The sequence below is a fragment of the Aethalodelphis obliquidens genome, unplaced genomic scaffold (genome assembly GCF_003676395.1).
Source record: "Aethalodelphis obliquidens isolate GAN/ISIS:26980383/991018 unplaced genomic scaffold, ASM367639v1 scaffold52, whole genome shotgun sequence".
Taxonomy (NCBI): Eukaryota; Metazoa; Chordata; class Mammalia; order Artiodactyla; family Delphinidae; genus Aethalodelphis; species Aethalodelphis obliquidens.
In genome coordinates, this window is record NW_020837996.1 from 4,441,702 (window position 1) to 4,469,247 (window position 27,546).

At 42.8% G+C, this 27,546-nt stretch overlaps 1 protein-coding gene across 2 annotated transcripts; it reads right to left on the reverse strand.

Annotated features, from left to right (window-relative positions):
* Window positions 1-802: 802 nt before the first annotated feature.
* Window positions 803-27,306, reverse strand: GABRP (gamma-aminobutyric acid type A receptor subunit pi). Of its 2 annotated transcripts, XM_027084431.1 has the most exons (10): window positions 27,150-27,306; window positions 24,391-24,486; window positions 23,799-23,917; window positions 19,331-19,398; window positions 18,344-18,561; window positions 16,629-16,711; window positions 13,094-13,231; window positions 12,465-12,617; window positions 11,782-11,969; window positions 803-1,608 (listed from the first exon to the last, which is right to left on the reverse strand). In XM_027084431.1, the coding sequence occupies exons 2-10, from the start codon at window positions 24,441-24,443 to the stop codon at window positions 1,306-1,308; spliced, it is 1,323 nt and encodes a 440-aa protein (XP_026940232.1). In that variant the 5' UTR covers window positions 24,444-24,486; window positions 27,150-27,306; the 3' UTR covers window positions 803-1,305. The 2 variants fall into 2 exon arrangements, with proteins under 2 accessions (XP_026940232.1, XP_026940233.1); XM_027084432.1 differs by lacking the exon at window positions 11,782-11,969.
* Window positions 27,307-27,546: the final 240 nt, after the last annotated feature.

The window sequence follows — 27,546 nt, forward strand, 5'->3', positions numbered from 1 at the left end:
TATGGCGAAAGGGCTTCAGCATTGTTTAGGACTGGCTTGCATATAATAGTAAAATGATAAGACATGTCAAATGGCGGAATAAAGCCCCAGAGCTCTCCCAGTTTGAGGAATCCATTATATCTTAGAAACAAGAGATTTATGTTTGAGATTACTGATCCACTAAATTTTTCTTCAAAGGTTGGACTTATTGGGAAATGGGGACAGTTCTGCTATGACATTAAATACTGTATTAAAAACTCACCTTGGTATTTAGTGCACTGACTTCCAGGGAATTTACTTAAGCCCACATTTTATTTTATTTTATTTTATTTTTTTAAACATCTTTATTGGAGTATAATTGCTTCACAATGGTGTGTTAGTTTCTGCTTTATAACAAAGTGAATCAGCTATACTTATACATATATCCCCATATCCCCTCCTTCTTGCATCTCCCTCCCACCCTCCCTATCCCACCCCTCTAGATGGTCACAAAGCACGGAGGTGATCTCCCTGTGCTATGCGGCTGCTTCCCACTAGCTATCTATTTTACATTTGGTAGTGTATATATGTCCATGCCACTCTCTCACTTTGTCCCAGCTTACCCTTCCCCCTCTCCATGTCCTCAAGTCCATTCTCTACGTCTACGTCTTTATTCCTGTCCTGTTCCTAGGTTCATCAGAACCATTTTTTTTCTTTTTTTAGATTCCATATATATGTGTTAGCATGCGGTATTTGTTTTTTTTCTTTCTGACTTACTTCACTCTGTATGACAGACTCTAGGTCCATCCACCTCACTACAAATAACTCAACTTTGTTTATTTTTATAAGCCCACATTTCATTGTAATCAAAACCAAAAACTAGAATATGTTATTCCCTAAATAGGCAGCAATGTATTTTATTTTATAAGCACTGTAGAGATTTAGTAAATAGCATGTGTGATTAATTTAGAAACAACCTCTGACACTTGACTTAATACACGTAATAGCTTCCTTTTCATTTTTTATATGAGTTAAATGCAGACCAGGGAGCCACTGGGCAGTCAGTCCTGAGTAGGTTTGTAATCTTGGGCTCCATGGGAATATCTTTCATAAAAATAAAAAAGGAATGGGTTGATGTTTCTATTAAAAGATTCTGTAATGCTAGGACTTCTACACAGCTTAAATAATGGTTGGAGGGGGGTTCATTGTTTGAGGAGAAAGGCTCAAATGTTATTTTAGTCACTTGTGGCGCCACTGGATTAGGATGCACACTTGGCTTAGAATATCGTTTACATCATTACTTTGTTCTGTTGAAGATCTATGACATGCAAACAATTCAGCATACTCTCAAAAATACATGTAGTATGCCCAGTAAAATACATTGGCTAGCATAAAAATCAAAGGAAATAGGAGTTTGGAATATCGATCAACATTACTGGGGTTTTGAATTGTGAAATAATCAACAATCCTGCCCATCTTATCTCGGAAGATAAACTTGAACTTGTCACTAGTTTTCATTGTCAGGTCACTGTAGTCAACGTTATCGCTGGAAATTTCAATGCTGGCCAAGCTGATCTTCCGTTTAAAGGTGGAGATGGAGCTGTTGATGATGTTAGTGATGTTGACTTCTTCCACTTCCTTTGCCTTCCCCTAGTTCATAAACAGGGCAGTTAGATTGATAGACTTGACTCAGTAAAATAAGTAAGTGGGTATTTATATACTTAGAGGCCTTAGTATTGAATAAGTAGGTTTAGGAGAAACCAGTACTGAGTGCCTCATAAATTGGCTGGTAAGCAAGATTTGGCAGTCCTATTATCCTGTTTATAGGCACCTGTCCCTAGGTCATCAGCTTGTATAATGGGAAGAATAACCATTGCCCATTCTAGGTGTGCATGGCCGTGTGGTAAATTTTAATTGCTCAGACCTTGAAGCTAGCTGACCTAGGTTCAAATCCCATTCTGCCTCTCACTATTGTGAAATTTTAGTCACCTTAATCCCTTTAGAACTCAATTTCCTTGCCTGAAAAATGTTGATGACATTAATACTACCTCTTGAGACTGATGGGAAGATTAAATGGCATAAATTATGTAGAGCATTTAGTAGGTGTTTGATGAATTCCGTTCTATTCCTGGGAGGAGGGAATAATTGACTATGAGAGTTAATAGAAATCAGCAGTGTCTTAAGGACTTTGCCACACAAACAGAAATAGTGGTGCTCCTTGCAGTCCCATGGAGTTGCCATTCTCCACCATGGCTGGGACAACATAGACTTGGAAGAAAACTCCACGGTACGCAGAGACAACCTGGTCTGGGAAGAAAACTCCATGGGACACAGAGGCAACCTGGTACCAGGGCAGAGTCTGGGTGGGGTGGCGGCAGCCATTGTTGACTCTTACTCAGGCAGCACATCAGAAGCAGCCCAGGACTCTGACAGTGGCTGATCCACCATAGCTCACCACCATACCCCATACACACAGAGCATCCACACAAGTCCCGCTTGCCCTGTTGTTTGGCTCCCCGACAGGGCAGGGGTGGCAGAGGCTAGGGGAATGATCAGCTATGAAGGACAAAGGGGACTTGGACTCAAGGCTTCATCTGAGCAGAGCAAGGGCAACAATTGCTGGTGCCTGCACAGGCAGTACATCGGAGGGCAGTACACTCGGCCCTCTCTCTGCAGCCTACCCAAGCCGAGAGCCCCCACAGGCCTCCCTTGCTTCAGCACTTCCCCAGTGCTGGGAGAGGGGAAAACATACATTTAAAGGGGACAGAGCCAGCATGGGCCCAACCCTCAGGGCTTCTGCTCCAGCTCCTTGGGATCAGATCCCACCACCAATAGGGTGGTGATGGCCACTGAGCAGAAGGGAAGTCACACTTCACAACAGGCTCTAGCTCTAGCCCCTCCATTTCCAGTCCCACCTTCTTCCAGCAGAAGGTGGCAGAAGGTGATAGCTGCCAGCACACCCTGAGGAAAGACATGACATGCGTCAACACCAAATCCAGCAAAAGCAATGGGCACATGTGCTCTGTATAGGGACACATCCACATAAGGATGCCCATGCAAGACTGCAATAGGTAACTCTTTCACCTAAACTCATAGAGGCAGAGACATTTAAGCAAAATGAAAAGGCAAAGGAACTGGTCTCAGTTGAAAGAGCAAGAGAAACCCCCGAAAAAATAAATAATGAAACAGAAATAAACAATACCAGATAAAGAATTCATAACATTGGTAATAAGAATGTTAACTGAATTAGGGAAAAGAATAGATGAACGTGGTGAGAATTTTAACAAGGAACTAAAAAAATATAAAGAAAGACGCAATCTTGGGAATTTCCTGGTGGTCCAGTGGTTAAGACTCCATGCTCCCACTGCTGGGGGCCCAGATTCAATCCCTGGTCAGGGAACTAAGATCCCACAGGCCACATGGTGTGGCCAAAGAAAAAAAAAGACCCAATCAGAAATGAAGAATTCAATACTGAAATAAAACTCACACTAGGGCGCAGTGGTTGAGAGTCCGCCTGCTGATGCAGGGGACGCGGGTTCGTGCCCTGGTCTGGGAAGATCCCACATGCCGCAGAGCAGCTGGGCCCGTGAGCCATGGCCGCTGAGCCTGTGCGTCTGGAGCCTGTGCTCCACAACGGGAGAGGCCACAACAGTGAGAGGCCCGCGTACCGCAAAAAAAAAAAAAAAAAAAAAAAACTCACACTAGAAGGAATGAAGCAGACTAACTGATACAGAAAAATGCAGAAGTGGTCTAGAAGATAGAAAATGGAAATTACCCAATCAGAACAGCAAAAAGAAAAACAAATTTTAAAAAATTAGAATAGTTTGAGAGATATCTGGGATAACATCAAGTGCATCAGTGTTCACATTATAGGGGTCCCAGAAGGAGAAGAGAAAAAGAGAAGGGGATGGAAAATGTATTTGATGAAATTATGACTAAAAACTTCCCAAACCCAAAGAAGGACCAAATATCCAGGTACAGGGAACACAGAGGGTCCCAAGCAAACTGAACTCAAACAAACTCACACCAAGACATAATTAAAATTCCAAATGTTAAAGAGAGAATTCTAAAGGCAACAAGAGAAAAACAAAGAATCATATACAAGGGAATCCACATAAGGCTATCAGCTGATTTCTCTGCAGAAACTTTGCAGGCCAGAAGGGTGTGGTATAATATATTCAATGTGCTGAAAGGGAAGAACCAGCAACTTAGGTTATATTACCCAGCAGGATTATTATTTAGAATTGAAGAAGAGATAAAGAACTTCTAAGACAAGCAAAAACTAAAACAATTAATCAATAATAAGCCTACCCTAGAAGAAATGTTAAAGGGTCTTCTCTAAGTGGAAAAGAAGAATCTAGAGGAAAGGGAAAATCCCACTAGGAAAGGCAAATATATAGTAAGAATTGAGGACCAACCACTTAAGCCAGTGCGAAGATTAAAAGACAAAAAATTGTAAAAGCAACTATAACTGCAAAAAACAGTTGAAGGATAAACATGAGATGTAAAATATGACATCAGAAACACAAAATGTGGGGGAGGGGAGTAAAAAATGTAGATCTTTTACAGTGTGTTTGAACTTAAGTGACTACAAGTTTAAAACAAGTAGGTATAGTTATAGGTCAATATATATGAACTCCATGGTTGCTACAAGTCAAAAACCTACAATAGATACACAAAAACTAAAAAGAAAGGAACATAAGCATAGTATTAAAGGAAATCATCAAACCGCAAGGCAAGAAACAAAAAGAGAAGAACTGAGCAGAACCAGAAAAACAACTGGAAAAGAGGTAATAAAATGGTAATAACTACATACCTATCAGTAGTTACTTTAAATGTCAGTGGACTAAATGCTTCAATCAAAAGACATAAGGTGGCTGATTGGATTAAAAAACAAGACCCTCCATACTGTTCTCCACAGTGGCTGTATCAGTTTACATTCCCACCAACAGTGTAAGAGGGTTCCCTTTTCTCCACACCCTCTCCAGCATTTATTGTTTCTAGATTTTTTGATGATAGCCATTCTGACTGGTGTGAGATGATATCTCATTGTAGTTTTGATTTGCATTTCTCTCATGATTAGTGATGTTGAGCATTCTCTCATGTGTTTGTTGGCACTCTGTATATCTTCTTTGGAGAAATGTCTATTTAGGTCTTCTGCCCATTTTTGGATTGGGTTGTTTGTTTTTTTGTTATTAAGCTGCATGAGCTGCTTATAAATTTTGGAGATCAATCCTTTGTCAGTTGCTTCATTTGCAAATATTTTCTCCCATTCTGAGGGTTGTCTTTTGGTCTTCTTTATGGTTTCCTTTGCTGCGCAAAGCTACAAATAGAACTACCATATGACCCAGCAATCCCACTACTGGGCATATACCCTGAGAAAACCATAATTCAAAAAGAGTCATGTACCAAAATGTTCATTGCAGCTCTATTTACAATAGCCCAGAGATGGAAACAACCTAAGTGTCCATCATCGGATGAATGGATAAAGAAGATGTGGCACATATATACAATGGAATATTACTCAGCAATAAAAAGAGACGAAATTGAGCTATTTGTAATGAGGTGGATAGACCTAGAGTCTGTCATACAGAGTGAAGTAAGTCAGAAAGAGAGAGACAAATACCGTATGCTAACACATATATATGGAATTTAAAAAAAAAATGTCATGAAAAACCTAGGGGTGAAACAGGAATAAAGACACAGACTTACTAGAGAATGGACTTGAGGCTATGGGGAGGGGGAAGTGTAAACGGTGACAAAGCGATAAAGAGGCATGGACATATATACACTACCAAACGTAAGGTAGATAGCTAGTGGGAAGCAGCTGCATAGCACAGGGAGATCAGCTCGGTGCTTTGTGACCACCTGGAAGGGTGGGATAGGGAGGGTGGGAGGGAGGGAGACGCAAGCAGGAAGAGATATGGGAACATATGTATATATATAACTGATTCATTTTGTTGTGAAGCTGAAACTAACATACCATTGTAAAGCAATTATACTCCAATAAAGATGTTAAAAAAAAAAAAAAAAAAAAAAAAAAAGACCCAAAAAAAAATTTAAAAAAAAAAAAAAAAAAAAAAACAAGACCCACCTATATGCTGCCTACAAACGAGGTAAATACAGACAGACTGAAAGTGAAGGAATGGAAAAAGATATTTCATGCACACAGAAATGACAAGAAAGCCAGGGTAGCAATACTCATATCAAACAAAATAGGCTTTAAAACAAAGTCCATAATGAAAGACAAAGAAGGGCATTATATAATGATAAAGGGATCAATACAAGAAGAGGATATTACACTCGTTAGCATAAATGCACCTAATACAGGAGCACCAAAATATATAAAGCAAATACTAACAGACATAAAGGGAGAAATTGACAGTAATACAATAACAATGCGGGACTTTAACACCCCATTTACACCAATGGACAAATCATCCAGACAGAAAATCAGTAAGGAAACAGTGGTCTTAAATGACACATTAGAACAGTTAAACTTAATAGATATCTATGGGACATTCCATCCCAAAACAGGAGGAAAAACCTTCTTTTCATGTGCACATGGAACTTTCTCCAGGATAGATCATATGGTAGGTCACAAAACAAGTCTCAGTAAATTTAAGAGGACAGAAATTATATCAAGCAGTTTTTCCAACCACAACAGTATGAAACTAGAAACTAATTACAGGAAGAAAATTGGAAAAAAACAAAAACATTTGAAGACTAAACAAAATGCCACTAGAAAACCAATGGGTCAATGGATACATCTAAGAGGAAGTCAGAAAATACCTCAAGACAAATGAAAATGGAAACAAAACTTTCCAAAATCTATGGGATGCAGCAAAAGCAGTTCTAAGAACGAAGTTTATAGCAATACAGGCCTTTCTCAAGAAACAAGAAAAATCTCAAATAAACAATCTAATCTACCATCTAAAGGAATTAGAAAAAGATGAACAAGCAAAGCCTAAATTTAGCAGAAGGAAGGAGATAATAAAGATCAGAGAGGAAATAAATAAAATAGAGGCCAAAAAAATAATAGGAAAGATCAACGAAACAAAGAGCTGGGTTTTTTAAAAAGATAAACAAAATTGATATAAACCTTTTAGCCAAGCTCACCAAGAAGAAAAGAGAGAAAACCCAAATAAAATAAATGAAAGAGGAGAAATAACAACTGATACCACAGAGATACAAAAAATCATAAGAGAATACTACAGTTATATGCCAACAAATTGGACAACCTAGAAGAAATGGACAAATTTCTAGAAACATCCAGCCTGCCAAGACTGAATCAAAAAGAAACAGACAATCTGAACAGACCAATCACTAGTAGTGAAATTGAATTTGTAAAAAACAAACAAACAAAACTAAACTAAAAAACCTCCCAGCAAACAACAGTCCAGGATCAGACTGCTTCAGAGGGGAATTCTACCAAACATATAAAGAAGAGCTAATACCTATCCTTCACAAACTATTCCAAAAAAACTGAAGAGGACAGGACACCCCCAAATTCATTTTATGAAGCCACCATTACCCTGATACCAAAACCAGGCAAAGACACTACAAAAAAAATTACAGCCCAATATCGCTGATGAATATAGATGCAAAAATCCTCAAGAAAATATTAGCAAACCAAATCCAACAATATATAAAAAGGATCATATACCATGATCAAGTGGGATTTAGTCCAGGGATGCAATGATGGTTCAGTGTTTGCAAATCAATCAATGTAATACACCACATTAACAAAAGGAATGATAAATATCACATGATCATCTCAATAGACGCAGAAAAAGCATGTGATAAAACATCCATTCATGATAAAAACTCTCATCAAAGTTGGTATAGAAGGAACATATTTCAAAATAATAAGGGTCAATTTTTACAAACCTACAGCTAACATCGTACTCAATGATGAAAAGCTGAAAGACTTTCCTCTAAATTTAGGAACAAGATAAGGATGCCCACTCTTACCACTTCTATTTAACATAAATAAAAGACATCCAAATTGGAAGAGAAGAAGTAAAACTGTCACTACTTGCAGATGTCATGATACTTTACATAGAAAACCCTAAAATCTCCACCCCAAAATTATTAGAACTAACGAATTTAGTAAAGTTGCAGGATACAAGATTAATATACAGAAATGTGTTGCTTTTCTATGCACTAATAATGAACTATCAGAAAGAGAAAGCAAGAAAGCCATCCCATTTAAAATGGCATCAAAAAGAGTAAAATACCTAGGAATAAACTTAACCAAGGAGGTGAAAGACCTATACTCTGAAAACTATAAAACACTGATGAAGAAAACTAAAGATGATACAAAGAAATCGGAAGATATCCCATGTTCATGAATTGGAAGGCATAATATTGCTAAAATGTCCATATTACCTAAAGCAATCGATGTATTTAATGCAATCACTATCAAAATACCCATGACATTTTTCCCAGAACTAGAACAAATAATCCTAAAATTCATATGGAACAAAAAAAGACCCCAAATTGCCAAAGCAATCTTGAGAAAAATGAACAAAGCTTGAGGTATCACCCTCTCTGACTTTAGACTATGCTATTATAAAGCTACAGTAATCAAAATAGCACTGGCACAAAAACAGACACACAGATCAATAGGACAGAACAGAATTGCCTATGGTTAATTAATCTATGACAAAGGAGAAAAGAATATGTAATGGAGAAAAGACAGTTACTTCAATAAGTGGTGCTGGGAAAACTGTACAGCTTTAAAAGAATGAAATTAGAACATTTTGTCACACCATACACAAAAACAAACTCAAAATGGATTAAAGACCTAAATGTAAGACCTGAAACCATAAAACTCCTAGAAGAGAACATAGGCAGAACACTCTTTGACATAAATCATAGCAATATTTTTTGGATCACTTTCCTAAGACAAAAAGAAACAAAAGCAAAAATTAAACAAGTGGGACCTAAAATTAAAAGCTTTTGCACAGCAAAGGAAGCTATCAATAAAATGAAAAGATAACTTACTGAATGGGAGATAATATTTGCTAATGATATGAACAACAAGGGGTTAGTATCCAAAATACATAAACAGGGACTTCCCTGCTGGCACAGTGGTTAAGAATCCGCCTGCCAATGCAGGGGACACAGGTTCAAACCCTGGTCCGGGAAGATCCCACATGCTGCGGAGCAACTAAGCCCGTGCGCCACAACTACTGAGCCTGCGCTCTAGAGTCTGCGAGCCACAGCTACTGAAGCCCACACACCTATAGCCCATGTTCTGCAACAAGAGAAGCCACGGCAATGAGAAGCCCGCGCACCGCAATGAAGAATAGCCCCTGCTCGCCACAACTAGGGAAAGCCTGCACACAGCAACGAAGACCCAATGCAGCCTAAAATAAATTAATTAATTTTTTTAAAAAGTAAACTAAAAAAACAAAATAAAACAACAAAAAAAACCCAAAATATATAAACAGCTCATACAACTCAATATAAAACAAAACAAACAACCCAATCAAAAAAATGGGCAGAGGACCTGAACAGACATTTTTCCAAAGAAGACAAAAAGATGACTAACAGGAAAATGAAAAGATACTCAACATATCTAATTATTAGAACAATGCAAATCAAAACAACAATAAGATATCACCTCACATCTGTCAAAACGGCTATCAGCAAAAAGTCTACAAATAACAAATATTGGCTAGGATATGGAGAAAAGGGAATCCTTGTACACTGTTGGTGGGAATGTAAGTTGGTGCAGCCACTGTGGAAAACAGTATGGAGGTTCCTCAAAAAACTGAAAATAGAACTACCATATGATCTAGCAATTGCACTCCTGGGTGTATATCCAGGTAAAAATGAAAGCACTAATTCAAAAAGATACATGTATTCCAATGTTCACAGATGCACTATTTACAATAGCCAAGATATGGAAGCAACCCAAGTGTCCCTCGACAGACAAACGGATAAAGAATATGTGATATATATATATATATATATATGAAATATTAGCTAGCCATAAAAATGAATGAAATTTTGTCATTTGCAGTAATGTGGATGGATCTAGAGAATATTATGCTTAGTGGAATAAGTCAGACAGAGAGACAAATACTGTGTGGTATCACTTATATGTGGAATCTAAAAAATAAAACAAATGAATGTAAATAGCAAAACAGAAACAGATTCACAGATATAGAAAACAAACTAGTGGCTATGAGAGGGGAGAAAGAAAGGGGAAGGGGTGGGCTTCCCTGGTGGCGCAGTGGTTGAGAGTCCGCCTGCCGATGCAGGGGACACGGGTTCGTGCCCTGGTCCGGGAAGATCCCACATGCCGCAGAGCGGCTGGGCCCGTGAGCCACGGCCACTGAGCCTGTGCGTCTGGAGCCTGTGCTATGCAACAGGAGAGGCCACAACAGTGAGAGGCCCGTGTACCGCAAAAAAAAAAAAAAAAAAGAAAGGGGAAGGGGCAAGATAGGGGTATGGGATAAGGTGATATAAACTACTGTGTATAAAATAGATAAGCAGCAAGGATATATTGTACAGAACAGGGAATATTAGCTATTATTTTGTAATAACTTTTAATGGAGTATAATGTATAAAAATACCGAGCCATTATGCTGTACACCTGAAACTAATATAATATTGTAAATCAACTCTACTTCAATTAAAAAATAAATTTAATTTAAAAAATAAATAATTTTTAAAAAAAGAAAGCCTACAGGGAGTAAAATAAATGAAATACCTATTCTTTGGCTGGCACATATGATCATTTGCCTTTGGTACTTGAGTAATATAATTGTGAAACCTTGTTCACAATAGTTAAACACAAGAGAAAAGGCAACTGGATCTTTGGGCTATTCTGAATCCTCATTTCCTCACCATTGGACCCTGTGCAGTCCTGGCACTTTGCTGAAGTAGGGCAGCTCTTCTGCCCTGGATCCGTATCATTTTTTTGCCTGTTAACAGGAGCTTTAGTATGCTAACGTCTATCAAATTGGGCTTCCAAAGAATCCCAGGGTTCCGTAGGCCTGCAGAGAGTAATAGTTAAGGGCATGGCCCGTTGCCCACTTCAAGTGGGAATAACAGGTAAGTGTCAGGCTTTGGAGCCAAGCAGATTTGGCTGGTGCGAATCCCAGCTCTGCCTCTTACTGTCTGTGTCCCCTTGGATAAGTCACTTATCTTTCCATACTTGAATCCCACAACTATAGAAATGGAGATAGCCTTACTGGGTTGTTACGAGCATTTTAAATGACATAATATTTTCAAAGAGCTTGTGACTGTGTCTGGCACATACATGCTCAATTGATAATAATCATTATTATTATTCTGAGAGCTGGACCATGGTGTTTCACAGCTAAGTCAGATAATAAGTCTTTCCCTGTTAGCAGAAGAATATGCTAATTACGAAATTTGCCACAATTTAATTTTTCCATACATTTTTCAGTAAACCATTACTTGTATAATTTAGGAAAACAAAAATGTGACAAATGAATAAATATTAAATACATATTAATCTGAAACATAAGCAGCGATCATGTTAGGTTTGATACTGGGTTTTTCATGGATGCTTGTTCTTGTGGTTGTGATTTTATGTTGCATACAGATAACACCGTTATTTTCTGCTGGAAATTTAAACATATTAATATCTCACTGTATTTGGTGAAAAGAGCAGTCTTTTTTAAAAGGTGTCATGACTTCCAGATTCCCCCAACTGAACAAGGATGAGAATCACTGGTGCAAACTGAATCACTGGGGGTCGGGAACCAGGTCCAGGTCACCTCTACAGACCAGTATATGGCACAGGTGATGAATCATATATAGGGCCCTCAAAATTCTTACCCTATCTTTGGCTGCCATCTGCTGTAGGGAGCTGTAGTGGGCAACTGCATATTCCAGGAGGGCCCCAAACACGAAGCTAAAGCAGATCCCCAGGTACACGTCAATGGCCTTTATGAAGCAGTTGGTGTTCGGAAGAGAAGTGCGGGACCCAATCATCAGTGTGGTCATTGACAATACAGTGGTCACTCCTGGGAAAAAAAGTAAGCAATGTACCCACGTCAGTGGGCAGTGAACCTTCCATCACCCCGTGGCAGACTGTCTCCCTTCAAGACTTGGCAAGGTGAGGATAGGACTCAGAAATGGAGCATAGCTCATTCTGAAAAGTCTGTGGCCTTCTGGAAAAGGGTTGATTTGTCTATTTTATACAGATATGAGTGATATGATTTTCTAAATGTTTCACCTTCTGTCTTCTCACTGGAGGGAGGAGTTCAGTAAACAAAATAACAGACAATAGGCCATCGAATCACAATTCTCCCTTATCTGTCACTGTCAAACACAAGTTTAAAAATGCATTATTCCTAAAGTAGTCTCTCTGTCTCTCTTTCTCTCTCTGTAAAAGAGTCTCTCAAGAAACCAGCTCCTGGAACTGCCCTGGGAATATCAATGAAAACAATGGTAGAAGGTAAAAAAAAATAAGGACCTAATAACCCAGTTCTTAGAAATCTCCCGTTGGAGCTACTTACCAATGCAGGTTCTTGCAGGAACTGAATCAAGGGAGATCCAAAACGAAACCCAGGATAACACCACCAGGAAAGTGGAAGGAAGATAAGTTTCCAAAATGAAATACAGGACATTCCTCTGAAGCTCAAATTGCAAGACCAGTCGTGTATAATTTCCTGATAGGGTGAACAAGGGATAGGAAATCATCCCTGCTCACCTAGCAGAGTGGTTTCCCTGTGGGATGTTTAACTTCACTATATTCACATGAAGCCATCTGTTGTTCACCAAAACATAGTTAATCATGAACTGTCATCATAGTTTCAATGAAAGAAATTGCGGTTGTAGAGAAGGGGATTTGTGGGAATGCCCTCACCCAGGATCCTCTTCTTGTGCCTTTCTCTGTCATAGTATTCCTGCAGCATCATAACTGCTGGTTTCCTTGACATCTACTTCACTAGACTGTGAGCCCCTTGGGGACCTTTTCAGTAGTAGGTGTGGAGCAGGTAAAAGTGCCGAGCCCAAACCCTCCTGCCCCACCGCACCTCAGAGGGGTTCCTGGGCCCCAAAGGGACCAAGTGGAAAAAAGATGATACTTCTGACTCAGAATACAGCTCAGCTATTTTGCTTTTGTGCAGTTTGTCCCACGAGTTACCTGTTTCCTGCTGCGATCTGGTAGCTAACGTGAAATATTGTTGTACGGTGTACTGAGCAAGCCGCAGGTTCTCCAGCCCGCGCACAGAGTCATTCCCTCTCAGCCAGCTGAACTCCACGTCATTCCCATCATAGCCCCCTGGCAAGTGAAACAGTGCCCTGATCAGCAGAAGGTAGCAGATTGAACTGGTCTGGAAAATGCTGTGATATGGAGGAAACAGAAGCTCTGTCTTGATGGTGCTAAGTCCAAGGATGATCCCATGCAAAATTTGGCATGATTTCTCAAGTGTAATTGCAGTGTCTACTCAGAATGAGATGACCTGCTAGGGCTTTTCACCATCAGCTGAGAACCGTTTCTATGCTAAGCATCGTATAGACCTGGTAGATGATAAGCAACTAGAAATGGCCTCTATCATTATTTAAATGATATTTTTGAACATGTATCTGTGAACCCACAAAGGCCTGTGCTAGACATTGCTTTTCAGGACAGTCTAACACCTCGGAGGGGGTTCTCAGGGACTTTACAGTTGGTCTATTCATATTTTCATATTGGCATAAATGCAAAAACAAAAAACCTTCAGCCAGCCACTTTATTGATGTGTGTCAACATAGGTGTTCGATAAATCCCAAAGCAGTTTTACCAATATAGCTGATGATAGTAATAATAGCTACCTTTTATTAAACATGTATGTCCTTTACACATTATGTCTCTAAGGTTCTCAGGAGCTTGCAAGGTAGACCTGCATATTTCTTCATTATTTAAAGCTTTTTTAAAAAATAAAATAGAAATGGATCTTATACTTGATATATATAAAGTAGAGCTTACATTTTTCCTCAAATGTTATTATTCCATAAATGCTGTGCCTTAGAATTGAGGAACTATAATGTTTTGCCCATTTTATACATGAAAATTATCAGATTCTGAGAGGTTGCATAAGTTTCTCAGGATACCAGTGCAAATGAAAAACAAACCAGGATTGTACCTCAAGAAAGTTGAATACCAAAGCCCATGGATGATGATAACAATAATATCTATCATTTAGTAAGCAATTACCTTTCTAAGTGCTTTACAACATTATCATCTCATTTAATCCTCAAATGATACCTTTGAGAAGATAGGTGAATGGTTAATACGCACATGAAAAGATGCTCAAATCATTAGTCATTAGGGAAATGCAAATCAAAACCACAGTAAGATACCACTTCACATCCACTAGAATGGCTGTAATTAAAAAGACAGACAGCAACAGATGGTGAGAATGTGGAGAAGCTGGAACATTGCTGGTGGAAGTGTAAAATGGTGCAACCACTTTGGAAAACAGTTTGACAGTTTCTTGAAGACTTAAACATAAATTTAACCCAGCATTTCAGTCCTAAGTATCTGTCCAACAGAATCAAATCATGTCCACAAAAGGACCTGTACACAAATGTTACAGCAGTGTTATTCATAACAGGTGAAAGGCGGAAACACGCCAAAGAGACTTGTACTACTTGTATTCTTTTGTCTGGAATAAAAAGGAATAAAGCAGTAAAAAGGAATAAAGTACTGATATATGCTTCATCATATATGAACTAAAAAACATTATGCTAAGTGAAAGAAGCCGGATGCAAAAGACCACATGTGGTATGAGTCCATTTATATGGAATATCTAGAAAAGACACATTCATAGAGACAAAAGGTGTATTAGTGGTGGTCTGGGAGCTGGTGGTGGCAATGGGGAGTGACTGTAAATGGGCACTAGGAGTCTCTTTGGGGTAATGGAAATGTTCTAACAATGGAATGTGGCAACGGCTGCACAACTCAGAAAATTTACTAAAAACCTTTGAATTGTACACTTAAAATGGTTGGATTTTATGGTATGTAATTTATACCTCAATAAAGCTGTTAAAAATAACTCTTTGAGTCAAATACTATTATTTTTCCTACTTCACTGATGAGGAAACTGAGGTTAATTCTACTCACCCAAAGTCACCCAGCTAGTGAATGGAAAAGCCCAGTGATTCTGGTACCTGTGATCTTAAACCTGGAACTTCATTCTCCAAGGCTACTGAGAAGTGGGATGCCAGTGTTGGGACTAACATTTTGTTAAGTCTTAACCTATGGTATCCACTGTCTGTCAGTGGTTATCTCCGCCTCCATAGGGGGGAGAAGTAGTCATGAGCTCTTAGAGGATTTCCAGGTAAAAATTGTCTGTGCACTTTCCCTTGGAAGCACGCCCTCATTTACTGAAGCCTGCTGTCCAAATAGGCCTAGAACCCCAAAGAAAAAACATATCTAAAAAAGTAAGTTGTACAAGCCTCTACTTAGATACTTTGCTATTACAACTGGTAAATGTTCACAGTCATTACATTCTCACTGCCCTGTCCCTGAGTGGATATGGGCAATTGTGGGATGGTATCAATTCTTGTCTAGGGATGGTGTTCAGGAAAAATGCCCTTGGTGAGGTTTCTGTACCCAAATAACTGCTGATAAACATTCAATGAAAGCTTCCTCTGCTCACTGGGGACGATATTTGTGCAAGCAGAGTGCTGAAGTTTCCAGGAGAATCTCACTCCTGGGTTTTGAGATGAGCACAGCCATCCATGGAGGGCAATTGCTTTTTCTATGTGGGGCTGAAAATGAGTTCTCTTTTTGATAACCTCAAGTTTTAGTCTGCCCCCAAACAGCTGTATTGCTTCAAGAAGGTTTTGCATGCATTTAATCAATAAGGTAATTAATCTGCCTGCCTGAGTCTTTAATTAAATGTCTACCTCTGAAAAACGCTGCCTCATAATGGTTGTGTTTCTTGGATGTTGGCCACTTGTGTCCTTATGTAAGAAGTGCCCAGTGGTTTCCAGCACTTGACTGTAGTTTTTCCTTCTTGCACGAGCCATGCCTTGATACCTTGATAACTCCTATATGCGGCATTTTCTTCCCAGAACACGTATCACTGGTGCCACCTCCCCATGGTGGGCGTTTCAGAGTGGTTTACTAAGGAATCATGGAGATCACTCACGGTGCCAGGAGTTCATTTGACACACATCAACTTAGAGTAAAACCTCCTTCCTCATCACAAGAAAATCCCCAGACTGCAGTTTAGATGCCCACTTGCTGACATTACTAGATTAATCTTTATATATATATATCAAAACAATTTATTTTAGAAGGTGGAAGCAGTCTTGCAATAAATGTCAGTGATTGTTTTGTATACTTGCCATTTCTAACTTCTGCTGTGTTCTTTCTGGCTTCCATGAGTTAGCAGATTCTGAGGCCCCCTCCTAGTCCTATTGACCCCTGTTTGCTTGGCTGTCTTATCCACTTTTAGGTGGAAATATTTGGTGCCAATGCACAGTGGTCCTCTCCCAAAGATGTAATACTGTAAGGTTTGGTTTTGAGCGGTCTCCAGATCTCTCTGGATGTACACCCAGAAGGTCTGAACCCATTGTAATCAACATCAAGGAGAGAAAGGCCACTATGTATCGGACACTCTTCATGAAAGCACAGATCTAAGTCATCCCAGAAAATCATCTAAGGGGCCCACACGATGTATACTCACAGCTTTCTAGTTGCAACTTGCATGTCTGTGTGTCCATGGGGTATTTAGACAGGTCCATGTTACATGCAACGGTTGTTGTGATTCTAAGAAAGGAAAAATGGATTCATAGAGAGTGTTATGAGGATGTTATAGAAAGTATACACTCCCTCTTAAGGGCCACTCCAAGAGAACTTTCACCTTGACTCTTACAGTGAATGTGTGACTTGGTGCCTACATTCAAAGCAGTCCTGAGTTTTTCTGTGCTAAGTGACACCTGTGAGACTCAGTTAAAGCTTGGGGTCCAGAGTGGAGGAAGTTGGAATGTTGGCAATTCAGAGGCAAACTTGCAACAACATTGCAGAACAGAATCATTCACTGGCTTGTTTGAGATGCTTTTTCATTCAGTTTTGAAACTTATTCTTCAGGAGAGACCCTTGAGGAGTCCGTGCCTATGCAAAATGCTTCACGTGAATTATCCCTTTGAATTTTTAAAGTAGCTTTACTAGGTAGGAAATATTATTATTCTCCTTTTGCTGCTGAGGAAACTGGAGCTCAGAGAGTCAAGTGACTTGCCTAAGGTCACAGAGCAAGAACTTGCCCCCAAATCTGTCTGACTCTAGAGCCAGGCTATTAATCATCATCCATCACTTGTAATCCTTGTACAGGATACTGTGTTATGTGCCATAATACAGACAGACACACACGCACATGCACACACACACACACACACACGTGCTGTGGGAATACGAGGAAGGGGCATCTTAATACGGACTGGAGTTGGGGTGGAGGGAGAGGTCTATTGGACTTCTTGAAAGAGGTGCTGGGGTTCTGGCTGACCTTTGCAAAGCTCAGTGCAGCTGAGGAGTGTCAGATAAATGGTCCGAAACTTCAGCTCATTGCTTAGCTCAGTCCTTGTTTTATAACTTCAGCCTCTCACTTGGGATTTAAGATCAGCCTCATGAATATTTGGTTCCTGGCCTTCTGCTGAAGGCCTCTAGCAGTGTTTGCAGTCCTTGTCCAGCCCTGGCACAGGCAGCGATGAGTCCTCCGCCTGTGGGCTGCCTTACATAGCACTTTGGGGGCATCTTCCCTGTTCCTGCCAACCAGCGGCTCAATGAACGATTGGGCGGGAGGAAGTTTTGGCCTCAGGGATTTGTAGAAGGGGCAAAGGGGAGCCTGTGACTACAGGTGGTGAGGCTTGGAGGACTACGCTTTGCTTCTCTGTCTGTACAAGAATGACTCAGCTAAGTAAAGATGTATTCTTAAGCCACCGCCACCCCGCTGAGCCCCATGAAAGGAAAGTTCTTTGTATCACCTCTCTGTTTGCTCTTGCTGTTCCCCTTACCTCTTCTTGGCGAACTTCCTTTAACTCTTTAAGATTCAGCTCAGAGTCCTGTGAAAGCATCCTCTAACATCACCCCAAATCACTAACCTACTCTCCACCTTGGGGCCCCAGCGCCCTGGCTTCCTTTCCTTATGTGTCTGTGTCAGGACAGTGTCTTATTCAGCTCCATAACCGCAGTGTCCAGCACGGGCCTGGCACAGAGCACACGTTCTCAGTAGATTCTTGTTGAGCCAAACTGGACTGAGAAAGGGCCCTGCTGCTCTGGGGACAGGGATCTAAGAAGGCAGGCACATGAGAAGGGTAGGTGGTTATTCGAGCGCTGTTCAGAATTCCTTTGCCTTTTCTCCCCGCTCTTTCCCCTCCAACCCTGAGGTCGCAGGTATCCAATTACCTGAGAGCATACAGGACTGTGCCATTGGAGAAGAGGCGGATGAGCCTGTTTCCCACAGTGACTTCATGGAGGAAGGACTTTTTGGACTCCACGATGTAAGTGTCTGGCACCCAGAGGAACTCCACTAGGCGTGCATCCAGAGTGAAGCTCTTGTCGCCTTCGAACACCAGCCGCTGGTCCGTCCAGCGCTGTCTGAGGTATATGGTGGCTGTGTAGTCCTGAGGGGGCAGTCGGTGGGGAGGAAATGGATGGAGGGAGAAAGCTCAGAAAAGGGAAGGAAAAGGGTCAAGTCATACTCCCCTACCCACCTCCACTGAGGTCAAGAGCACGTACTACAGTAGACATGGGTAAATAAAGTTTGTCTTGAGGTGGTGGCCTGTAGCAATAAGAGAACAAAGCACCTTATTGATTCTGGATAGTAACGCCCACTGCCAAAAGGGGGCGCCACACGAGCATGTTCAGGGTCTTAGCTTACTTGCCCTCGATCACAGAGGCCACACCAAATTGTTGAAGCTTTTGGTGAGCAAGGTGCTTAGGTTGTCCAGGATTTACCCAGAGTCCACAGTGGACCCTCTAAACTGCCTTTAGTGTCACCTTATCTATAATGTGTTGTCTTAAGTGAGAGGACGGTTGAAAGCAGTTAAGTGATTGTTGGTTTTCATCAGCTTGTCTCCCACTCTGTGAGGGACCATGTGACATTCAGGCTTCCCCCCTGCACTTTTATTCTTGTCCCCCACTTTTATCCGTCACCAAGTACACCCACTCCACTCCCTCATTTCTCCCCTCCTAGCCTTTGAATCCACTTTCCTTCTGATACTCAGAAGATCTGTTTTACAAGCATCTTCCACTGTCTGGAGTTTCAGGATAGGTCTCCAGCTTCTGCCATTCCAAGTAAGTCTCTGTTCTGCTTTGAGTAGCTAGAACATGTGTCCTCCTAAAACACAGGAGAGGGGCTCCTTGGGTGGAAGATGAGGGGGCCACACTTACCATGTTACTCTCTGAAATACTGGAAATACTTGCAATGTCCAGAGTCAGTGCTATCTGAACAGGTTCTCCTAAGAATGAAGAAAAACCAGAAAGACTTCCATAGAAACACAAACAGATTTCCTAACCCTACATTAGCACAGTTAAAAAATATGCATATATTAGAAAATTATGCCTATTGGAAACTTTTAAACAATTTAGAAGTATATAAAATACTTCTGAATAAAAGGTTAATTTCTATCCTCCCCATCTCAGGAGGAACCACTATGTAGAGTGTGCCTCCCTTTTGTATGAAAAAAATACACAAATATGTAGTTGGCTAAATACATAAGAGAAAGACCACACTATTAATTAGTGTATATTTTAAAGAATGTAGCGGTATTTGCTACTTCTTACTTGGAGCTTTTTTCCTATGGTGCTTGCAAGGGACTCATTAGAAATGTAACAGAGATTTGGTAATTTGTACACAAATATATTTCCCCCCCAACCAAGTAAATACCACAAGATGGCATTCAAGACTGCTCATGGTTGAGCTCCCGCTCACCTCCTGACACTTTCCTCCACCTCCTTTATTCTCCAAGAACCCTAAACTATTTAGAATTGCAGAGCTGTCCACGTTTCATCTGGTGTGCAGATGTTGGGCCTCAATCCTGGAGTCCCAGCAGATGGGCCAAACTCCTGAGAGGGCCTGTCTTAGCTTAGGGAGCTACGATTCTCGGCGGCCAGGCCAGGCCAGGGACGTTTACTCCTCCTTAGGCTGGACATGTGGAACAAAAGCCCAGGAGTCAGAAAGACGTGAGTTTCGATGTGGGAAAAGTTACCAGATCCTTCAGAACTGCAGTTTTCTCACCTGCAGGTTTGAATATAATGCTAATGACATCAGAGGGTCACGGACAGGGTTAAATGAGACTAGGTGTGTGACAGCTTCTTTGCAGGGTGGTGGCAAGAGAGAATGGACATGAAGTGCCCGCCTGGCTGGACATCTAGAAGGTGTTCAGAAATAATTATCTGTACAAAGCCCCCAGCATTGTTCCTGTCACATCCTACCAGGCACTTAGTAAACAGCATTTCCATTCCCTTCCGCTCTCCTCCGGTGATCTTAGCTCATTCTGGAAAAGCAAAAACTTTCCTCACCAGGTTAACAGATAGAGTAGCATTCACTTGCAAGATAACTGGGGACGCCTCTGGAAACTGACAACGCGTTAACCAGGAAAAGGAGAGGCCAAATTCAAAGGACGCTTAGAAACAGCAAACTGGGGGGAATCAGACAGAGCAGCCTAATGATCGATTGAAGGAAACCAAGCCACAGGATATAGGTAAGAATTTGGAAGTGGAGTTTTAAAGCCAAAGCAATTAACAATAATTAACTTAATACTTAGTGTTAATACTTGGTGGGAAAGGGGGAGATCTTTGAGGGCAGACCCTGGAGGGTGCTGAAGGAGTTATGGTGCTAAGTGGCTTTCTGCCCCTCAAGGCAGCAAGGTGCAGTGTTAAGAAGAGGATCTTAGAGTCAGAGTGTTTGAAACCTCTGCTGGCCACATCATAGCAGTGTGACCTTGAACAAATTGCTAAACTTCTCTGTTCTACAGTTTCTCACCTGTAAAATAGAGCTACTAATGCTAGCCATCAAGGGTTGGGTTGGGAAGGTTACAGGATCTATCTTATGTGCCTGGAACACAGTGGACAGTGGGTCAGTGCTGGTTGCTCCCCTCCCCGCCCCTTGAGAAACATGGAGAATGGAAAACACACAAGAGCTCCAGCCTCAGTGTGGGTTTTTGTTTGTTTGTTTAGTTTGTTTCTAGGTAGTCTAGTCTAGGCCTTCCTTCAGTTGGCTTTTTTATAGACCGGAGTTTGCTCCTTCTTCCCCTTGAGTTATAAAAGTTAGCTGTGCCACCAGAGGGCAGCTTTCTCCTAGGAAAGAGGTCAAAGCCAGGTTCTGGGCAGAGTTCAGGAGGGCCTGCTTGCAAACCTGTGCTGTCCAGCTCAGTCCCTGAAAAACCCTGTAGAGGTCTTGTCGCTCAAGGACATCAGGGTCTGAGAACTGGGTGGACAGACATTACGGAGAGCAACAGTCCCTCCGTGGGCCTCGAGGCTGCCTTGTAAATGTAGGTTCTGTAGAAGGCAGCGTGCCACAGGCTCGTGACAAGGGGTGGGGGTTGTGCCTTCCCCTCCTTTTGACTGATGACCCCTTGCCCCATTTTTGCCCCAGGTGGATCTGGGCCTCACGTCCCCTTAGGTCCACTCCAGGCTCAGAATGGGCACCTTGCCCTAGGACTCTGTACCTTGTTGGCCCGTGAGCAAGCAACAAAAAGGGCAGTGTTGGGCTTCCCTGGTGGCGCAGTGGTTGAGAGTCCGCCTGCCAATGCAGGGGACACGGGTTCGTGCCCCAGTCCGGGAGGATCCCACATGCCGCGGAGCGGCTGGGCCCGTGAGCCACGGCCGCTGAGCCTGCGCGTCCGGGGCCTGGGCCCCGCAACGGGAGAGGCCAAAAAAGGGGGGGGCCCCGGCACCCAAAAAAAAAAAAAAAAAAAAAGGCAGTGTCCTGGCCTAATTGTTTGGGATCTGGGAGGCAGAGAAATTGTTGAGTGGAGCCAACCAGATGTGGAGACTCATGTGCTTGTCATTAGTGTTCAGTTGCTCCTGGGAAAACCAGAGGAGGTTGAAGCCCCCCAAGGTCCCTTAACATAAGGACCTCAAATCCTAATTGTGTGGCCAGGAAGCTGCGTCTCTCAGATCTCCAACCGAAGGGGGTGTGATTGGCCCTAGCTGCTGTGCTCTGAAATCTTCCACCACACTTGCTTGGAGGCCATGCTTCCCATGGGCTGCATCCCACCAGGGACTGAGCATGGCAGGAATACTAAGGCAGGCCTGTTCCTGGGAGGCACAGAGATGGGAGACTCCTCTGATGGGAACTTAAGCTCAAGAACTCCCTGGTGGCCTTTGCAAACACACTTAGAATCACACTGTAGTCTAAGACTCCTCCACCAGCCTTCCTTCCCTCCCTCCCTCCTTCCACTGGGGTCAGACCTGCATTGCGGTCTGACAGTTCTCCAGCTTCCTCCTTTTTCTGCCCCATATTTTGTCACAGATATGGCCCCAATAAAATATCTTGCACGGATAATCCCCTCCCAGTGTCTGTTCCTCAGAGGACCTGGACTGACCCACTTAATGCTAGATCTGACCAGAGAATTTTATCATCTGAAGGGAGGAGCAAGAAGGAAAGGGATGAAAATAGACTGCATCCTGATGCTGTATTTACACACTTCATTTCATTCAGTCCTCCCTGTGAGGCAGATAATGTGACCCCCAATTACAGAAAGGGAAACTGAGGCTCAGAAAGCTAAGATGCTTGCCCAGCAGTAGAGCCAAGGAGCCAAACTCAGGTTTGTTCCACTCCAAGGCTCTTTCTACTAGTTTCTGCTCGAGGTAACAAGACATTAGTGACCACGTTGGTTCAGTCTTGCATTTTACAAACAGAGAGGCTGAGACCCTGTGAGGAGGTATGTGGTGGCCTCATTCTTTCCCTCCTTGCCTCATTCTTCCAACAAATATTAATTGATAATTTGCTATCTGTTAAGTACCGAGGTGCTGCTGGGTTTGGTGAGGTAAATAAGGCAAGACTCCCCCAGGGGACTGCAGCCTAGAGCGGAGACAGACATAAAGCCAGCGACAGTATCACCCGGTAATGGCTATGCCTTGGAGATATGTTCAAAACAAAGTGTGAAGAAAGGGGATGGGGCCTGGAGGAATCTGGGTGGGCTGCTCAGAGGAGGAAGCCTTTGATCTAAGACATGAAGGAAAACTGACATTTCACCAGGGAGTCAAATTGGAACAAGCCATTCTTGACAGGTAAACAGTCTCAGCAAAAAGCACGGAGACCAGGGAGGCCAAGGAGGTCAGGGGGCACATTTGTAGCAGGGCATAGTTGGGAGAAGTTGGGGAGATGAGACTGACAGACAGATAGAGGCTGGGCTGGGGAGCGCCTGGTGTGCCATGCAAAGGGCTCTGGACTGTATGCTGAGGATGCTGGGAAGCAGGCAGGTATTCTGAGCAGCAAAGGACCCAGGGGGGTCATCCAGTTGACAGAGTAGAGGGTTAGCCTTGAGGAAGCAGGCTGAGGCAGGAGGACCAGGTGGAGTAGTCCTGGTGAGACATGGTGGGTTCCTTGAATAATGACACTGGAAGTGCGGGCAGAAGGCGGACAGCGTGTGTGAGGTTGTGAGGGGGCTCTAGGAACCTCCTCAGTGGGGAGGAGTATTTCTGTATCCTGCAGGTGGAGAGACCAGAGAAAGTGCTTTCTCCAAGGTAGCATGAAAAATCATTGGCAGCTCTATGTATCCATCACTGCCACTCCTTAACAGGTTGCAGGTCAGAAAACGCAGTCGACTAAAACCTCCTGAAACCCTTGTCTGCATATTGTCTCTGTTCCTATCTTTTTGAATTGATGTCCTGGGCAAAAAGAATGACCTACCACCAAAATTGGGCCTGAGAAACTTGTTATATCCTGCTGTGAGATTCTCAAAGCCAGGCAGGGACAGCTTGTCACTTCTGCTGGCCTTGATGGTAAACTGATTCCCCTGGATGCACATCCTGGAAAAGAAAACGGGTTTCGGTGCACATGCTTGCTTACGTGTGGATAAACATGCATACACACAGACTTGAGCCTGTGTTTGCATGTCTGTGTGTGGTTGTGCTCAGATACGAGCAGTAACTTCCCCAAAGAGAAATCTCTGATTTTCAGCTGCTGAATTAATACATGTCCCGATCCCACTCCATTTTATTACCCATTTGCTATATATCACAGTGTCATGCTAATTTGGGAACACACCAAGCACCTTCCCCCCCCAAACCCAAGGGGTTCATCCATCTATGACCCTTTTGGAAGCTTGACTTCTCCAGATAGAATAACTGGCAAGAAGTTGCATTTGTCCTGGTGCATCAGGGAGGTGAAGGCCTGACGTTCTGTCTCACCGTTGCTAAGTAGAAAGCGCTGCTGCCCCTCCCACCACATGCAAAACCCAAAGCAGTTCAGCTCAAAGCCACCGTGGGGTAGCAAAGCTCACCTTCCAGTGAGGAGACTCAGACACAGGAAGGTCAAGTGGAGACTGTGCCTCATGTTGAGGAGCTGCTTATGCAGAGAGGGGCTGAAGTAGAAATACCTGGGGAAACAGATGGGGTAGGTGAGAGGCAGACAACCCAAAAGGCTCACCTCCTCCCAGCCCAGCTTTTCTGTCCTGTGGGGCGTCAGTTACAGCATTTTCTCCACGTCTGTGGGGAGCAGCCTCTTCCCACACCTTTCCGTTTCAGCTCCTGCCCCCTGAATGTCATCCAGTAGTGACTTCATTTTGAAGGATCACATTTTAAATCCAGCCCAAATAAAGGCTGAGGACTTGTTTAGAGGGTGGTTCACCAGAGCAGAAATATAGCTGGTCCACCCTGAGCTGCATATCTGGGGAGCCCCAGGACTGTCCTCACCCTGTCCTTGTCCTGACTTTGCCAGGAAGGACATCCTCGACTACACACTCCCCCTGACCACGCCATGTATCTGAGGGTCTAGGCCTGTTAAGCAGGTCACGTAGCCAGGAAATGAAAACTTCCCGAGGACCTCCGTGTGCCAAGGAATGTGTTAGGTACTTTCCCACAGATCTTCTTGCTCTATCCTCACGATGGCCTTATGAGATGGGCAGGTTAACCCCTGCATTGTGTTGAGGAAACAGAACTCACGGAAAGGTCACTGTGCTAGTGAATGTCAGAGGAGACTCTGAAGCCAGGGCTGGCTGCCTCAAGACCCAGTCCCACTGGCTGCTCTCCCAACCTCCTGGACCTGCTCCCTGGGTGCTTTGAAGCAGTTCAGATGCTGTGGGTGAGCACTGTATGCGTGCAGACTGTCAGGGTAGGCATGGCCCAGGGGCATGGCCTCCTCAGGTTTGGGAGCTGCTGTCAGATGTCTCTGAGAGAGCAACAGACAGTCAGGCAGGTGAGCCTGTGACCCGTCACGCTGGTGACAGCAGAGTGGAGGTTCTTGGGGCGGGGGTGAGGGCTCAGGTTGCATTCCCAGGCAGATCCAGGCTGGGTCATACCCTCTGCTTTGGTAGCTTCTGTGAACCAGGCCACTTTCTAGAGTCTTGCCGTGCTGGGGCTTAGGGTGCAATTCAGCCATTAATTAACATTATTTTACTTACAAAACAAACACATGCTTATTGTAGAAATGGAAATGAGATAGAGATGTATACAGTCAGAAGTGTAAATCTCAGTGATGTGTCATTGTAGGGTTATCAATTTAACAAACATACACTCTGGTGGGGCACATTGATGGTGCAGGAGGCCGTGCACGTGTATGGGGCTCAGTTTTGCTGTGAACTTAAAACTTCTCTGAAAAGTAAACTCTCTAAAAAAACAGTGTAAATCCCTCCCTCACTCCTCTCTAGTCTCATACCTCCAAGATGACCACTGTTAACAGTTGTTTTATCCAGACATCTACTATGTTTATATATACACATATATCTTGGCAGGAAGAAAAATATTTAACAGCAAAATGGGGATGATAGCGTGCATATATTTTTGCTATTTACATTTTCACTTAATAATAAAGCAAATCTTTATTGAATATTGAATGCATGCTTGTACTGTGCCAAGAACCTCTCCAGTCCTCACGACAACTTTTTGAAATAGTAACTACCATTCTCATTTTACAGATGAAGAAACTGAGGCTTAGAGAGGATAAGAAAAGTCCCAAGGTTACGTAGCACGTGAGGGGCAGAAGTGAATCCAGGTAAGCTGAGCCAAGAGCTTTTTCTTTTTTTTTTAGCATTTTTATGGTTTTGTTTATTTCACTTGCACCTTTTTTTTAAAAAATTGAAGTATACTTGACTTACAAGTGCTTTTAATCACTGCACCTGACACATGCTCTTTCCCAATGTCAGTGGGACCTTTCCATGTCAGTTCCTATAGATCTGCCTCATTCTTTCTGATGGCAGCAAGGTATTTCATAAGGTCAATGTATTAACATTTATATAACACATGTCCTATATAGATACTAAGTTATTTCCAAATTTTTTACTGTTACAAAATCAGTAATGAACATCTTTGCACATATGTAAGCTCCTATAATTCTGCATTCTGTCATGTTTCTCTACCTCAGTCTTTTCCTTCTCACACATCAACAATACCATTATCAATCCACCAATGGTCACAATCCAACTTTCTCCCTTTAGTTCATTTCCTCAACCCTTGTCCTTCCCCTTATCCTCAGCATCGAGTTTAAGAAGCAGAGGTAGTTCCGACATGTGCAGGTTTCCACTCCCATTCCCAGAATCGCTATCACATAAATACCGTGAGCTCCAAACTTGTCATATTAGCCTCCTTCCTACACAGGCACTGCTCCCCTGTCATCAGTCTCTTCAGTATAGACAGAAACACTTGTTGGGAAGCAGGAGTGGATCCTGAATTAGGTTGAGGTGAGGAAAGGCATTATTACCATGGGTCCACCTTGAGCAAATCACAGAAGGTAAAGGTGTGTGGTGTGTGTCCTGGGTGGCAACACAGACAGGAACACCTGTGGCTCAAGTATCAGACAGAAGGTGCTTTACTCTTACTCTGCGCTTGCTCTGAGATTGTATTACTTCTCCCTGAGGTTCAGTTCCCTCCACTGTAAAAGGGATAGGAATCAATAGTTCTTCAGATGATGGTGAAACCTGATACAAAGTAGGTGCTCAGCAAATTCCAGACCCGGTCCCCTTCCCTCAGTCCCAGCAGGGCTTATATTTGGATCCCCTTCCCTTTCCTCCCTTCAGGCACTGGGAGGGGCCAGCAGTTCCCTTACCAGACAGCTGACAAGGCTCCGTTAGGACAGGTCCTTCAGGTCTTCACGCTGGGCTTTCAGGTAGGGTATGGTCTTCTGGGTCCCCGAGATTTGCCCCATCATCAGCCCTGACTCCCCTGGATACAGACACACAGTCACTCTCTGATGGAGTGGATCTCTCTGCGGGAAAGACAGAGCTTCAAGACCAGCCAGGCAGACAGGTGGGTGGAGACTCTCCCAGCTCCTCCTCTGGGTGGAGCTCTGACCAGGTTCTGGATGTCTGTGGGAATCCTCAGCTCCGGCTAGGGCTGCTGGCTGCCAGGCCTTTGATTCTGAGTTGCATCTCAGCCATGCTCCTGGACCACAGGCAGAAAAGACTCAAGATCAAAGACCCATGAAAGTCAAATAAAATGGGTAA